The 17,177-nt window shown below is 38.3% G+C and overlaps 1 protein-coding gene across 27 annotated transcripts in view; it reads right to left on the reverse strand.

Annotated features, from left to right (window-relative positions):
• Positions 1-17,177, reverse strand: part of BABAM2 (BRISC and BRCA1 A complex member 2) — a 456,851-nt gene that overhangs the window by 279,177 nt on the left and 160,497 nt on the right. For all 27 annotated transcript variants that reach the window (XR_003721805.2, XR_013402902.1, XR_013402895.1 and 24 more), the window contains one exon: positions 12,395-12,469. Coding sequence is in view for 18 of the 27 variants with exons in the window: in XM_028831823.2 (XP_028687656.1) it covers positions 12,395-12,469 (75 nt within the window). In the remaining 9 variants the exon portion in view is untranslated. The remainder of the gene's footprint in view (positions 1-12,394; positions 12,470-17,177) is intronic.

Genomic DNA, 17,177 nt, shown 5'->3' on the forward strand with positions numbered 1-17,177 from the left:
TTATCCAGGCTGGAGTGCTGGGGCACGATCTTGGCTCACTGGAAGCTCCACCTCCCGGGTTCACGTCATCCTCCTGCCTCAGCCTCCCGATTAGTTGGGACTACAGGTGCCCGCCACCACCCCCGGCTAATTTTTTTGTATTTTTAGTAGAGGCAGGGTTTCACTGTGTTAGCCAGGATGGTCTCGGTCTCCTGACCTTGTGATCCTCCCATCTTGGCCTCCCAACGTGCTGGGATTACAGGCGTGAGCCCCTGTGCCTGGCCTGTCTAGCTTCCCTTTATCAAAACCAAGTCTTTCAAGGCCATTCCAAATGTCACCTCCTTTATAAAGGTTTTTTATTCCCAGCCAGGTGTAATCTTCTCTCACCAACCAACTAAACTTTGTACTTTTCTTAATAATTAAGCATTATCCTAACATGCATTACACTATAACCTGTATAGTCACCTTACACCACTAATCAGTTTTTACCTTTATTTGAGTTGTAGGTCTGCTGATTGATGAAAATGGAGTAATAAGAACAGATGACAGAAACAAACTGGCACAACCTCTGTCAGGTGCCAGGTGGCACCTTTAAGATGTGGGTGAAGAAAACACTACCAGAGAGAAAAGTAGTTCCAGATTTAAAAAATGGTCGCCTGTAGTGATCACATCCCATAATTCCTGTTAACCTCTCTGTGCTACCTGGTTCCAATCCACACTTCCCTTTCTGGATCATAGGTTGCAAGACTTCCCTCATAAACAGACTGAAAAAAATAGGACAAATCCAAAAAGCTGGTATGAAGGGATTAAGTCTACACGTTGGCTTAGAAAAACCAGCTGCTTAAAACTGGATTAGTAAGACAAGGAAGTATGGTCTTTTACAAACTCAGTAAGTACTTATTAATGTTGATGCTCAGAGTTTTAACAAACACTGACCTGATCAACCCTCCCTGGAGTTTATTTTTGGGCACCACAGTTTAAGAGAGATGCTGGCAATCTGGAACGCTCCCTAAAGAGAAGTATGAAGATGGAGAAGGATTTAAAAACCTGCGACATATATGGAAAGTGTAAAGGACTAAGAATGCCTAGCCTATAAGTTTTAAAATACAAGTGTTGCTGCTATAATATGATATATGCATTCCTTAAAAATTGCATTCTAGTAAATTACAAACTAAAAATAAGAGACTTATGAGGAAAATATAGACCACTTAAGGCCTGCACAACTTTGTAAGCACAGCACTGACAAAAACCAAAGTAATTTCAGTAAATATTAATGTACTTAAGATGCTATATTTCTAATAATAAGTGATACAATAAATAATACAATATGCCTCCAAAGCTTGCTACGTTCATCTGTATTAGTGTACTTTGCATTTAGCTGCTATTATCTAGTGGTCAAAATAATTAATGTGGTAGAGAAAAATCAACTGTAAGCCATGGCTGCTTTTGCATTATACTGACAGGCTTCTACTATTTACCGATTGTGAACGAAGTAATTCATGTTACAATAGACTGTACTTAAATGACAACCACGATAAATGGGGACAGGGTAGCAAAGCAGGTCAACTGTTGAGACACACTTACATTCTAAAATTGAAATTTTGAAAAAAATAAAGAAGCACATCATAAAAAATTTAAATAAACTGTAAAACAATAAAAGAAAGCCAAAAGAGGAAGGCTCTCTTTTTTAAAAAATAAATTTTATTGTGTATATTTAAGGCATACAACCTGATGTTATGGGATACATATACAGACAATAAAAAGGTTACTACAGTGAAGGAAATTAATATATCCATCATCTCACATACCCATTTTTTGGTTGTTGTTTTTATGGCCAGAGCAGCTGAAATCTACTCATTTAGCATGAATTCCATATATGGTACAATTTTATAACCTGTAGTCCTGTTGCACATTAGAGTGCCAGACTTGTCCATCCTACACAGGTGCTCTTCACACCCTCTGATGTACACAGAAGATGTATCCTACATCTTCCCATTCTCCACTCACCACCTCCCCCAGCCCATGGTAACCTCTGTATTGTTCTCTGCATATATTTGAATTTTTTTTTAAGATTCTACATACAAGTGAGATCATGCAATATTTTTCTTTCTGTGTCTGGCTTATTTCACTTAGCATCACATCCTCCAGGTTCGCCCATGTAGTGGCAAATGGCAAGATCTCATTCTTTTTTAGGACTGAATAATATTTCAAAATGTATATGTACCACAGTTTCCTTATCCATTCAACCACTGATGAACAACTAAGTTGTTTCCATATGTTGGCTATTGTGACTAAAGCTGCAATGAACATGGGTGTGCAGAGATCTTTATGAGGTGGTGATTTCATTTCCTTTGGTTATATGCCCAGAAGAGGCATTACTGGTAGTTCTATTTTAAATTTCTTTAGAAAACTCCATTGTGTTTTCCATAATGGCTTACCCCAATCTACATTCCAAGAAACTACCTGTGACTTCTTCATTTTTAGTAAGAAAATATATATACCATTGTCACAATTACCATAAATCATATTTGGAAACTTAGGGCAAGCAAAAATTTAAGTTTTGAATTCTACGTAAGGGAAAACAGAAGAGAGGAAAAACTAACTTTGTCATAATTTCAATGAAATTTTTTCTTCTTTTTTTTAAACTTCTATTGTAGGTTCAGGGGTTCAGCAGGTTTGTTATACAGGTGTATTAAATGCCACAGGGTTTGGTATACAGCTTATTTTGTTACTCAGGTAATAACCATAGTACTTGACAGGTAGTTTTTTGATCCTCACCCTCCTCTCCCCCTCCACCCTAGGGTAGGCCTTGGTGGCTACTGTTCCCTTTTTTGTATGCACATATATTCAAAGTTCAGCTCCCACTAACGAGTAAGAATATGCAGTATTTGGTATTCTGTTCCTGTGTTAGTTTCCTTAGGATAATGTCCTCCAGCTCCATCACTGTTGTTGTAAAGGACATGATCTCATTGTGTTTATGGCTGTACAGTATTCCCTTGTGCATTTGTACCACATTTTTTTCATCCAGTCTATCACTGATGGGCATTTAGGTTGATTCCATGTTTTTGCTATTGTGAATAGTGCTTAGTTCCACAGTAAATTCGATACTTTGAAATACAAATTAAATGATTTAATGAAATCAAAACCATTTGTATTCTGCACCTGCACCAAGCTCAGAAGTGTATTAAGTACCATCATGTTTATTATCTCATTAATAGTCCCAACAATCCTGTGTGGTATGCCTAGCTATCTTAGTCAGTTCCAGTTGCCATAACAAAATACTATAAACTGTGTAGCTAACAAAATACTATAAACTGTGAAAAAAAAAGAGAGTTGTTCCTTATAGTACTAGAAGCTGGGAGGTCCATGATCAAGGTAGCAGCAACTGTGGTGTCTGGTGAGGGCCTGTTTCCTGGTTCACAGACGGTGCCTTCTCACTGTGTCCTCAGGCCCGTTAGCCCTCTAGGGCTTCTTTTGTAAGGGTATTAATCCCATTCATCAGGGCCCCACCCTCATAACTGAATCACCTCCAAAGGTCCTAACTCCTAACACCATCACCTTGGGGATTAGGATTTCAACATATAAATTTGGGGGAAGGTGGGTATAACATTTCAGACCATAATAATAGCTAACCTCATTTTAACAGTTTGGGAAACTAAGACTGGGAAGATAATTCAGTAAATTTTATGTTACTAATAGATTATTCAAAATAAGAGAGAAGATGGAATAAAAGAAGGAAGGTTTAAAAAAAAAAAAGAGGGAGAAAGAGAGGAAGGGATACTTCAACAGAGTTGAAGGTTCTAATCAAACATAAACAGAGACCATGGTATAAAAACCATGGACACTCACTGAGCCAAATCCCTTTACTTATCTATTTATGATGTACCAGGTGTCTTTGTGAAGAAACACTCCCCTCCATAATCTAGAAAAGGGATCGGGAAACTACTGCCTACAGGCCAGATCCAGCCCAATGCCTGGGCTGGATAAAATAAAGGTTTATCCTTTACTTTAAAAATAAAGGTTTATCCTTTACTTTAAAAATAAAGGTTGTTTTGCTTTTGTTTTTAGAAGTTCATATTTTTAATTGACAAATAATAACTGTACATATTCACGAAAAACATAGTGATGTTTCTATACACATAATGTATAATGATCAGATCAGGGTAATTAGCATATCCATCATCTCAAACATGAAAATAAAGTTTTATTGGAACTCAGCCACTCATTCATTTACATATTGTCTGTAGCTGCTTTCATGCTATGAAAGCAGAGTTGAGTAGTTGTGACAGAGACCATATGGCACACAAGTCTAAAATTTTACTATCTTGCCCTTTAGAGAAGCCTGCTGGACCCTGAACTAGAGTGTATTTTTCCCTAAGTCCTGCCTGCTCTCTAGAGAAGGGAGGTGGAACAAGGATGAGGCACTGAGAGCAGCCATGGGCCCACTGCTTAATAAAGAGATAGAAGTTCCCCGCTGAGTGTTCAGACCATCTCACTGCTTTCTTTGTGATTAAGTCTCAAATGCAAATTTTGGCTCAAATTAAGCAAGGATAAATCAGTCTTATTACAGGAGTAAACAGCACCCTACTTTTATGGCACTGTCTTCCCGGTACTCCTTCCTACTTTTAGAAAAGTATGACCACTCCTATTTGATTAGACAGAAATTATTTCCTTTAAGATAAGAAGATGAGGATTCTGTGTGAATTCTTTATGGCCCTTCAAGTACCAGATGACTATTTTGCTTTAAAGCCAGATTTCATAAAACTGTGCTAAAGCAGTCTTTCTCTCTAAAAGCTGATTATTAAGTGTGACTTTACTGAATCCAAAAAATTCCCTGAACTAAAAAGTCTCAAATTCAGAGGAGTTTAGTAATGTGTGGTTTAGAGAAAAACTTGTAAGGTCAGCCTTTGAATTTATATATTCTTATCAGAATCAGAGGCTTTTCAGTATTTCTATCTTACATGTGCTGAAAAAGAATTATAATCAATACATACCACCCTAACAAGCTTGCTGGATTTTAAATAAAGAGAATATTTGGGGGCAATTACCAGTTTCCTTTCTAGCAAACATGTAATGCTAAACGGGCTTCAAGCATTACAAATAGTAAGACAATGCAAGAATTCATCCACAAAAAAATTCCAGTAACGTTAATCAGTCTAATGTTCTTCTGGGTGCAGAGAATGCCAAATCCTCCCCTGTTCCTAAGGGCAGATGAGAAGAATGAGAAATTTCAAAACTCTGCCAACTTTTTCAATCTTTAATGGCAAGTCACAAAATGTGACTGTCATACACACACTTTGTTTTTTTAACACTCATGCCATTACCTATTTCTCTTAACTATATAAAAGAATGACAGCACCACTTGAAATGGGTTTTTCCAGGCAAAATTTCCTTTAAACTTTTCCAGGAGAGAACATCGATATAATTATCATATTTAAGCATATCACGAATTAAAACAACTTCTTAAGAAACCTTCTCTATGATTAAGGTCGGGTGCGGTGGCTCACGCCTATAATATCAGCACTTTGGGAGACCCAGGCAGGCAGATCATTTGAGGTCAGGAGTTTGAAACCAGCCTGGCCAACATGATGAAACCCCATCTCTACTAAAAACACAAAAATTAGCCAGGGATGGTGGCACATGCCTGTAATCCCAGCTACTGGGGAAGTTGAGGTATGAGAATTGCCTGAATCCCAGATGCCTGAATCCCAGAGGTGGAGGTGGCACTGAGCCGAGACCATGCCACTACGCTCCAGCCTGGGCGACAGAGCAAGACTCTGTCTATTGAAAGAAAACAAAAACAAAAACAAAAACCTTCTCTATGCTAGCATGCTATCATTTTAGTTGTTTCTTCTTAATAATTTCACTTGATCATTTCAGTTCTTCAAGTTTCCATCCCATTTCCAAAATTCATTTTGTCAGATACTCACAGAGTATATTTTCTAATCATTCATATCCTCATGACACCAACAATCTGGCCTCTATTCTGGTCATCCTACTGAAAGTGTTCTCTCTACTCTCACCATCTCTATCATCCTCACCAATTCAAATGCTGTTTTTCTTGATTCTAGTTCTTTTAACGGATTTGAGTATTTCCTTCATCATGAACATTTTAAAACCTTGACTTGGCCAGGCACGGTGGCTCATGTCTGCAATCCCAGCACCTTGGGAGGCCAAGGTGGGCAGATCACCTGAGGTCAGAAGTTCAAGACCAGCCTGCCCAATGTGGCAAACTCCCCTCTCTATTAAAAACACAAAAAATTAGCTGGGCGTGGTGGCGGGAGCCTGTAATCCCAGCTAATCAGAAGGCTGAGGCAAAGAAATCGCTTGAACCTGCGAGGCGGAGGTTGCAGTGAGCCGAGATGGTGCCACTATACTCCAGCCTGGGCAACGAGAGCAAAATTCCATTTCAAAAAAAAAAAAAAAAAACAAACCCACACCTTGACCTTTATGATTCTGAGCTCCTGCTGTCATTCTACATACGACAATTCTCTTCCATTGGATTCTCCAAATTCAGGTTTCTCCATAGTTGTGTGCAAAACTTCCTCCTTCAAAAGGTTCACTTTGGTTTCATTATCCTGCTTCTCTTCCACCTGGACCTTTTAGCACCTCTCTCATTCTAGCTGCCAATAATTAAAATGAGATATTCTGTCAATACCTCTAAATAAACACAGTCTTGGGCAAGTAATTGAATTTTTTTGGACTTCTCCTTATTTTTATGTCAATTAAGTGAATTCTCCAGAAAAAGATGAAAGAGTAGGAATTTCAGAGCCAGAAAGAAGAGCATGAGCAAAGTGACAGCACCAGGAATTCTCAAAGCACTGGAAGGACACTGCGGATGGCTGCCTTTCTGAGACTAAACGCACATTTTGGAAAGCTGCATAAAACAGCACTGCACGGGAGAATGGGTTCTAGAAGCAGCATCCAACAAGTAAGTATTACTCGTTTTGGGAAACGTTACAGGAGACTAACAGTAATACTGCATGAAGACTGGGCACTGAAGAGAATGGGGCCAAGGAAATAAAAGAGGAAGCTCTTACCATGATAACCTAGTTATAAGGGGATTAAGACTACCTGCTAAATGAAGTCTAATCAATCTCCCAGCATTCAGTATCTTCTCAACTTTTTTTTTTTTTTCTTTTTGGTTTTATCTCTCAGTAGTCTCTTGCAGGAAATTTCTCTTGCAACCTAGATTACTACCTACTCCCCAAATCAAGTATGTCCACACAGTCCCACTGCTGACTGCATGATTATCCATCCCTGATCTGCTCCTCCTCCCCTTCCAGCCTTGGAAAGATATGCCACTTCCAGGTCTAGCTAATGCCCAAACTTCGTCATAAATGTTTTATGACCTAATCATTCCAATCCATAACAATCTCACTCTTTTTAAAAGCCTACTGGGCAGGTAGCGTACAAGTTAACACTTCACTATTTATTAGTAAATGTTAACTTATCAATTATATTATAAGGTCTCTGAGGACAATGATTATGCTTGACTTTCCTTTCTGTCATTTGTCTAATCCCAGTATCATTTTATGGCAAGATCAGTACTTAGGTGTTCTGCACAGTACTGCACTCAAAAACCAAGCCAGATTCATTCCAGGTACTCTGCTGCAGCTGTGATAAGCTACTCAGAATACTGAGTGGAACTCCAGTTCAAGGTTCTCCTTCTGTTATCCACTGGATCATAGTAAGATCTCCCTGAATACCACACGGCATAGTATAAATCCAGGAAAGTAAAAAAAAGCCTTCTGCCACCCACCGGTACGAGACGGTTAGATTTTAGAGCAAGAGTCACAAATTCACCCACAGGCCATGGCCAAGACATACAAGTGTTCTTGCACAGTGTTTGTAAACAATATTTATCATTGCTTTTACTTAAAAGATAGTCGTTTTTCATATTAACAACAACAACAACAACAAGCCCTGAGATTCTGGGCTCCTTTTAATAACATCTGGATATCTGGCAACACCAGGCCCCAGATTATCAAATGGAAAACAACTCTGTAGCCGTATAGCAGCTGCTGCCTTTAGATGAAGCAGGTACATGCTAGTTCACTCCAGTCCCTACCATTTCCTTTTGTATTGTATCCAGTCAGATTCACTCCCTTTTCAGTACTCGCCTGGCTCCGTTTGCTACTAGGTTTGATTAGAAAGCAGACTGACTCTAAGTAGGTAACCTGCTAGCCAGCATCAGGCTGAGGAGGCTGCTCCTACATCAGATAACCTCAGCACACAAGGACATTCAGAGGCTCTCTTCCATGTTAGTGATCTGCTTAGACCATTGTATAGTTAGATATTCACAACTCTCTGCCTATCCTAGGCTCCTGAACAAATCTAGACACCCTGAACTGAATTCCTGCTTTCTGCCTCTGCTTGGCAGAGTGACCTGGGCTCTGCACTGACTGTGCCCTGACTGATCACTACAGCCACAGTGACTTCAGAAGAAGGATGAGAGCTTCATCTCTTGTATAAATAACCTATTTTAGCTTTTTCACATTCAATTAATTTCCCTGTAGTGTCAAGATTCGGATTCCACAGTGGAACTAAATTGCTACGTGCAATCCATCAGGATGAATGGGCTCAGTGTGTGATGTTAAATAATGCCAATAAAAGTCCAAGTACTTCAGTCATAGTAAATTGGTTACAGCCCTACTTCTAACCTGGGCTAGGGCTCAATGATTTCTAGTTTAGAGATACTCCAACAACAATTTAGCCTACATAAACAGTACGGTCATTTCTCACCCAACAAAAAAAAAGTTAATGTTGATTTTCTTTGCACGGTTATATTTGCCCCATCCACTATCAGCTGGAAATAGTTGCTATTTAACCCTCCAGTTCAGTGGGATCCAATAATTTGCCTCCATATTTTTGTATGATGGTACTGAAGGGGTTCCTAGCTCTAGGATTTTAACTTCACTGTCTTCTGTATAAAACTGGCTCATTATTTTAAGTGACCAATTCAAACACACATCATATTTACAAGTAAGCCTCTCCTCTCCCCTAAAATACTGTATTCTTAGTTTCTGAGCTTCTTGTTCAGAGAATAAAAATGTTAGTAGACAATTCAAACCTTTTCTTTAGCTACTTCTCTATGGAGTATGGTTTTACAGAAAACAGAAGCAAAAACAAAAACACAGCCTTCTTAGCATCATATTGTTAAGTTCACTAATTCTCAGGACAAAAATAAAGACAGGAATATACATACAGCACTTTTCACCACACTCTAAGAAAATTAAGAGCAGCAGCATCTAATGACTAGCTGTTTGTTAAAAGAAAGTATATAATTATAAAATCATCTTTCTTTGATTCAGTAACTGTAGAGAATACTTGCACTTTGATCATTTCTGTAATCTCCTTTTTATGCTAGGACCACGATTTCTCCCCATAAACACAGCAGTTGAGAAGTTCAGGGGTATACAACTGAGCCCAGTGGAACAGATATAAGACAGTTGGTCTATGCCTGATCTGTAGAGTACTAAGTATGGACTGTTTCCTGCTATACAGACCACAGAAGAAGAGGATTTGTATGAAATTTCTCATCTGATCTACATGAGCTCACGCTGGATTTCTACCAGCTGCAAAATAAGAATCCTAACAAATACAGAAATATTTTTCGTGTTTATGTTAGTGATTCATCTGACCCTTTGATTTACCTCAACCAAAAGTTATTTCAGACTCTGAAATCAGGCTTCATCTTCAGAATAAATTCACTCTATCCCCTGTAAGAACTATATATATTTACAATACAATATTAAGGAAAATCATATCACTGAATATTGAATCAGATGATCTAAGCACACAAGGACATTCAGATGCTCTTTTCCCTACTCTATCACCTGTAAGAACCACATATATTTACAATACAATATTAAGGGAAATCATATCACTTGAATGGATTTTTCATTTTAACATAAAATAATTCTATTAGTGGGTAAAATAGGCACACCTGGTAATATGAACTTATGAGTGGATGATGGCCTCATCATAGTGTAATGAAATTTCACTGTAGCAAATCAACAGGGTATGCAGCCAAACTCCAAGCTATCTCAATATTTTCAAGTTCTACCTTCATTTTTATTTGCTTGAAATGATAAGGTAAAACTATATTGATGCTGGTGAAGAGTATCCTAACCCTAGGAATTCAGAAAGTTTACTTTTGTAGTTAGACTATCAATTATAGGCCTAGTAATTAGATGAGGAGCATCCAAATGCAAATAATATGTAAAGCAGCTCCTAAGGCAAACTTCCTTTGAAGAGCGTAGCCAAATGTTACAACAACTTTAGGAAAATACATCTTAAAACCCTCAACAAGTATTCTGGATTGTTTCTAGTGTGCTGGTAGCTTTCTGTTTTTGATTTTTCAGTTGTTGCTTTGTGTTATACAAGAGTTTCTCCTTTCTGGTCGTTGTTGCTTTACTCTTTTTGCATGAACTCTAAAGATCCAGAAAGACATTAGTATTGCAATGTAGATATTTTATCTACAGAAGAGACATTATTTCACAGTAATGCAGGGGTTAAACAATATTACAGCTTTGGCAAATAGATTCCATCCTTCTCTTAACTGACTGGCAAGGAAAATAAGAACAGCATATAAAGTCAGAATTCTTAAAACAAAAATACGATAATTTGATGCTGAAGAGATAAATATGAGATTATGAGCCAATAAACATTTTTTTTTTCGACCCTTCAAGAATATGAGCTGAGGCAACATCAATTTCAAATAAACAGGAAGACTGCTGAAACTGATAAGGCACAATAAATTAAAACAAAAGCACTGGAACTGTAAATTGTGGATTAAGGTGATTATATAAATCATGTACTTTCATGTGCTGTTGAACTTGGCTCTAAATGAGCTGAAAGAGAGTTTTAACTGGAATACATGGAGGAGGTCCTGAGTATACACTACAAGGGTTTCTTAGAAGACTGCTTACTAGTCTAACAGAGCACAGTAATTGCCAAAATCAAATTAATTATGCTTGGTTATCACAAATCTAATATATATATATTTTCCACAACCGGACTGTAGAGAAACTGATAAAAATTGATGATTTCCATTCTTTCTTGGACTTTACAATCCTTGGGAACAGAATGCAGAACTAGTCAACTGGAAACTAAAATTGAAAGTTTAATGAACTACAAAACTCTTACGTTTTACTTAGAGAAAAAGAAAATAATTTTATTCTTTAGATGGACTGTATAGACCAGGAACAGTGGCTCACACCTGTAATCCCAACATTTTGGGAGGCTGAGGTGGGGGGACCACTGAGACCCCTTCTCTACAAAAAATAAAAAATTAGCTTGGCACAGTGGCGCATGCCTGCAGTCCCAGTTACTCAGAAGGCTGAGGTGGGAGGATCACTTGAGCTTGGGGGGAGCTATGGTCACACCACTGCACTCCAGCTTGGGTGACGGAGCAAGACCATGTCTCCAAAAAACACAAAGATGGAATGTATTAAAAAAAAATTCCCTAACCTTTTCTATGGTTTATAGTTTATATTCTACTAAATCATACTTATAACCATTATCAGAATTAACATCTACTATTATTTATTGATTAGCACAACATGCAAGCAAACTTGTACAAAGATTCTGTCTTTTCTTTAGGCAGTTATGAATACCATTAACTCTCTGAACAACATCAAATTAGGAAGGTAGAAATTTTTCTTACACTAGATTGCAATTAAAGAACCACAGGTTCAAATACGGTGCAGAGGGAGGCCAGCCAAATCTTTTTTGTTTGTTTGTTTTTTGTTTTTTGAGATGGAGTCTCACTCTATCACCCAGGCTGGAGTGCAGTGGTTCCATCTTGGCTCACTGTAACCTCTGCCGCCCAGGTTCAAGCAATTCTCCTGCCTCAGCCTCCTGAGTAGCTGGGATTACAGGCGCCTGTCACCATGTCCGGCTAATTTTTGTATTTTTTTAGTGGAGACGGGGTTTCACCACGTTGGCCAGGCTGGTCTCAAACTCCTGACCTCTGGTGATCTGCCCACCTCAGCCTCCCAAAAAGCTGGGATTACAGGTGTGAGCTACCTCACCCAACCAAGGGCCAGAACCTTGAAGGCACTTGCCATAGTGTTTGTAGAATGGAGTGGTGACTAATATTGCATATTAGATAATTGATATGAGAGTCTTTCATTCCAACAACGTATTAAATAAAAGTGATTTTTCCCAAAATTTAATTCACCTATAATAATTTTATTTTATATGGAAAACTCACTTCTAAATGACTTTTACAGTTACTATTTTAGCTTTTAGGTAACAAAACAGCTCAATGGAACTTCATGTAAGAAACATTTTTAGTAGAATTCATCATCTGAACAAAATGCTGACAAACCAGTCATACAAATATTGAGTTAAATAATTACTTAAAAAGCTCACTTATATTCTCATACTGATAATCATATATTTTTACCTTGAGAAGGTATGTGGGGATATTGCTGAAATCCACTGGCAACTTCAAAAGGAAACGAGCTGAAAATTCACCAGTCTGTAAAAAGAAAGTTATAATAATAAGATTAAAATCAAAAATAGATTATGAAGTGACAATTATAGCCAAGGCCACAAGTTCAACCTGTTCAAAATGCAGGCATCTTCAATTTGGTTTTCCTAACATTAGGCAAGAAAAGAAGGTTGGAAAAGTAGGGGAGGATCAAAAAGAGTTCTTAAATTATTAGTTACTAAAAAGCACAATTTGAATTTTTTAAATCTGCATTTTAAATGTACAATAAAATTATAATGTAGCAGTATTGCCTTTTTGTTTCTTAAAAGTATGAAAAGAATATACAAATGTATGATTATTATTTTTTTAATCCCAAACAATAAAGACAGACCTACCCCTTTGATTCATTTGTCTTTTTATTAAAGCATTCAGAGCATATCACTAATATTTATAAACCACAAAGCTGATGGCATACACTACCACCCTTTTTGTAGTATGTCTGGAAGTACCTGCAAAGGTCAAACTTCTACCTAGCAGTGGGTATTCAAAATAAGTTTCCCATCTCCTGAGAGTCCACTATATCATTATCATTAACTGATGTTTTTTCCTAACTCCCTCCATGAACTGATCTCTATAGAAAAGAGGTACAGAGGTTTGGCGATTTAAAACATTTAACTAAGCTATAAATAATGACTTTTATTTGCTAAAACAGAAAACTCATTTAAAAGAAAAACGTTTGCCTCTCAATTTTTATGATAGGAAAGCCTAGGGAATCACTTTGTCATAGTCTAGAGGAGGACTTTTCCAACTAGGTCATGCAGAGATCCAGCGGTGCTAGAGAACCTCTGCAAAGGCAACCAAGATGTGTCCTGACCTGGTGGAATCCTCAGTCTTCCATCCTGTCTCACCGCCAGTGTGCAGCTCAGCCTGGCATTTTGACATGGTGTGTTTTACTTAGACATATTTGAAAAAAGAACTCCACAAATGATCCAGAACTACTCAGAGTGGATGTCCATCCTTTTCATATTGTAACTACCAAAGAGTTCCCACTCTTTAAAAAATGAGCAGCACAAACTCCCGCAAACACATCTTAAAACGTGGCAAGCGTTTACAAATATTTTTATGAGTGGGTGGATGAATGCACCTAGGCACACATGCATACATAGCACTTTAGACAATTTCTACAAACACCCTAGCAAGTGGCTTCAAGGTTCTGGCCCTTGCCTGGGCATGGTGGCTCATGCCTGTAATCCCAGCACTTTGGGAGGCCAAGGCAGGCAGATCACCTGAGGTCAGGACATTGAGACCAGCCTGGCCAACACGGTAAAACCCCATCTTCACTAAAGAATACAATAATTAGTCAGGTGTGGTGGCACGTGCCTGTAGTCCCAGCTACTTGAGAGGCTGAGGCAGGAGAATCACTTGAACCTGGGAGGCAGAGTTTGCAGTGAGCCGATATTGCACCACTGCACTCCAGCCTGGGCAACAAGAGCGAAACTCCATCTCAAAAAACAAAAAAGGTTATGGCCCTAATTTTAAAACTCTGATCTAAAACCTAGAAAATACTGACAGAAATATAAACCTTGAGCTCTGAAGAGAATAATAATAACTAATATCTGCCTAAATGTTGTTTGTTTTACCGCTCACAACATCTTTTAACTTACACCAACCTCTGGCTAAGGACAGAGCATTTCTTCATTACCATAAGCCTAACCCTGTGACAGACAAGGTAGGAATGAGAGTTGAATGGACAGAATCAAAGCTGAGGCAAGCCAGAGAGAGTGACAGAAGCCACTGTGCCACCAGGAATGCCAATGGTGAGAAACAGGATGGATGCTCAGAGCTGAGTAGCTATTCTCAGTATTGAATGCCATTATGTGCAGGCTACTCACAACTCAACACTTGAGAGAATACTTAAGAGCCACTAAGGATCTACAAATAGCTCATCATGGTGGGTGGGAGAAGGTTTGTGAGATCCTATTATAATTCTTGCCTTCTGTTATAGTCCAAGATTACCAAAAGGTGTGGTTTTGGTATTATGTTAAGCTCCTAGATGACTCTAAAACTAACATACTCTGGTAAGTGTGGTTCTTTGGAACAAGACACAGCTAAACCTAAAAATGTCTGTTTTTAAGTACAAGGGGTCATACTTCGAAAGGGGTAAGTGTAGAGGCAACAATAACAGCATAGAGTTAAATGGGAGCTTCTAAGACGGACGCCTAGCCCAATGAGAGTTTGGGGGTGTAGAAGGAAAGACAGAAAAGTCTTCCCTTAGCGCTGTGTACAGTGCTACAGAAGAAGGACCACTCATGAAAGAATACATGCTCCAGGCCGGGCGCAGTGGCTCACGCCTGTAATACCAGCACTTTGCGAGGCCAAGGCAGGTGGATCACAAGGTCAGGAGTTCGAGACCAGCCTGACCAATATGGTAAACCCCGTCCCTACTAAAAATATAAAAATTAGCCAGGCACAGTGACATGTGCCTGCAATCCCAGCTACCGGGGAGGCTAAGGCAGGAGAATCACTTGAACCCAGGGGAGGCGGAGGTTGCAGTGAGCTGAGATCGCACCACTGCACTCCAGCCTGAGAGACAGAGCAAGACTCTGTCTAAAAAAAGAAAAAAAAAAAAATCATGCTCCCAACAACTGTCCACATTCTCTTTCTCCTATATAATTAATTTTCCCTTCTTTACTCAATCACTTTCATCAGCATGTAAACATCATTTTTTAAATGTCTCCATTCACTTCATATCCCTCTTCAGCTCCCATTTCATTTCTCTGTTTTACTTTAAAAAATAATCCCCTGTAAAAAATTAACCTATATTTGAGGTCTACATTTCCTCTTTTATTATTTTCTCTTAAGTCCTCATCAGTCAGCCTTTCCCCACCACCACTCCACCAAAACAGTTCCTCAAGGTCACCAATGACCTCTCCATTGCCAAATTCAATGATCATTTCTCAGTCTTCATCTTAGTGTTCTATCAGCAGCATTTTGACACAGCTAATCACTCCTTTCCTGAAACATTCTTTACTTGGTTTCCAGAATCCCAGTTTCTCTACTTCACTGGCCCTCCCTCTGGTCTCCTCAACCCTTGAATATTGAAGATTGGGGTATGCCTGGGCTTAACTCTAAGACCGCCTTTATTTACATGCCCAGATGATCTCATCCAGGCTCATGACTTTAAATAAAGTATATGCTGATCATTCCCAACTTGTGTATCTCCATCCCAGACCCTTTTTTTAATTCAAATTTCACTTATCCAACTCCTGTCAACAAAACTCAATTCCTGATTGTGTGCTCTTCTCTTGGTATTTATTCCTCATTTCAGTAAATGGCAATTCCATCCTTTCAGTTACTCAGGCCAAAAACCTAGAATCATTTTTGACTCCTATCTTTCCCTCTCACCTCACATTCAAAGTGGTGGCAAATCTTGTTAACTCTCCCTTCAAAATATATGAGTCTCCCTTCAAAATATTGACTTTTGGACTCTCCCTTCAAAATATATCCTGAGTCCAACCACTTTTCACCACCTCTATAACCACCTGATCTGAACCACCTTTATCTCTAAGCCTGGACAACTGCAATTGCCCCTAACTGTGTCAGCCCTTGTTCGCCTGCAGTTTATTCTCATGACAACAGGCAGAGTGATTCTTTCAACACATCACTTGGATTCTAATCCTCATCTGCTCAAAACTATCAAATGGTCAGGATTTAGCTCCTTTACAGAATAATTTGACAAGGTAACAATTGAGCAAAGATGGAAAGAGGGGAAGAAACAAACCATGTGGAACTGAAGGAAAAACACCCCAGGCAAAGAGACCAAGTATAAAAAGGGTTGATGCAGGAGTGTGTCTCTGTGCTCAGGGGATGGCAAGAAGGTCAGGGTTACAGGAGCAAATAAGCACTAACACGGATCAAAGTCACCCAGAAACTCTCTCTTCCATGGTATGAGCAATTTCTAAACCCCTGGAGGACGTGCAACAATCATTCATAAAATCAGTGCATGAGAAAATGGCTACTACATCTATGTGGAACAACTGTGAAGTCATTCCTGGGGATGTTGAGGCAAGCTTTTAAAAAGTACCATGGGATTCAAAGAGTTTGGGGAAAGGAGTTGGAGGGATGATGATAAACCAAACTCAAGTTTTTTCTTAATTTTCAGTTTATAAAGCAAACCACCTACCAATAAATAAATAGCCATTACACTACCTAAAAATGTCAACCTGTAACCTGTAAATTAAAATGGAATTTTAAAACTTTTAAACTCAGAGGTGTGTGTATATATATATGACTGGTTTTTTTACATATACATACATATATAAACAACAACAAAAGTGAAATGTAGGATTTTAAAAGTTAAAATAACTCTTGTACATATACGGTAATAGGAAAGATAATTGCATATTTAGCACTTGGACTCATTTGAACTGCTAGTTATTTTAGTCCATGCACTGCATTTTAGCTCTTTTGCCCTATTTTAGTTTGTACAATATATTTTTATTCTACCAGCTATTTTAGACCAACATTCTTTTAAAAACTCTCAGATGATCCCTACTTTATTTCTTCTCAAAATGTTGATCCTAGAATTAATATAAATTTGTGTTTATTGGCAACAGGCTGATTTACACAACTAATGTCATACTGAAAGAAATGTTGGTCCCAGGACTAATATAAATTTTTGTTTATCAGCAACAGGCTGATTTACACAACTAAATTCATAATAAAAGAAATAATACTATGAAGGGAATTTGGGAAA

This window comes from Macaca mulatta, chromosome 13 (assembly GCF_049350105.2).
Source record: "Macaca mulatta isolate MMU2019108-1 chromosome 13, T2T-MMU8v2.0, whole genome shotgun sequence".
Lineage (NCBI taxonomy): Eukaryota > Metazoa > Chordata > Mammalia > Primates > Cercopithecidae > Macaca > Macaca mulatta.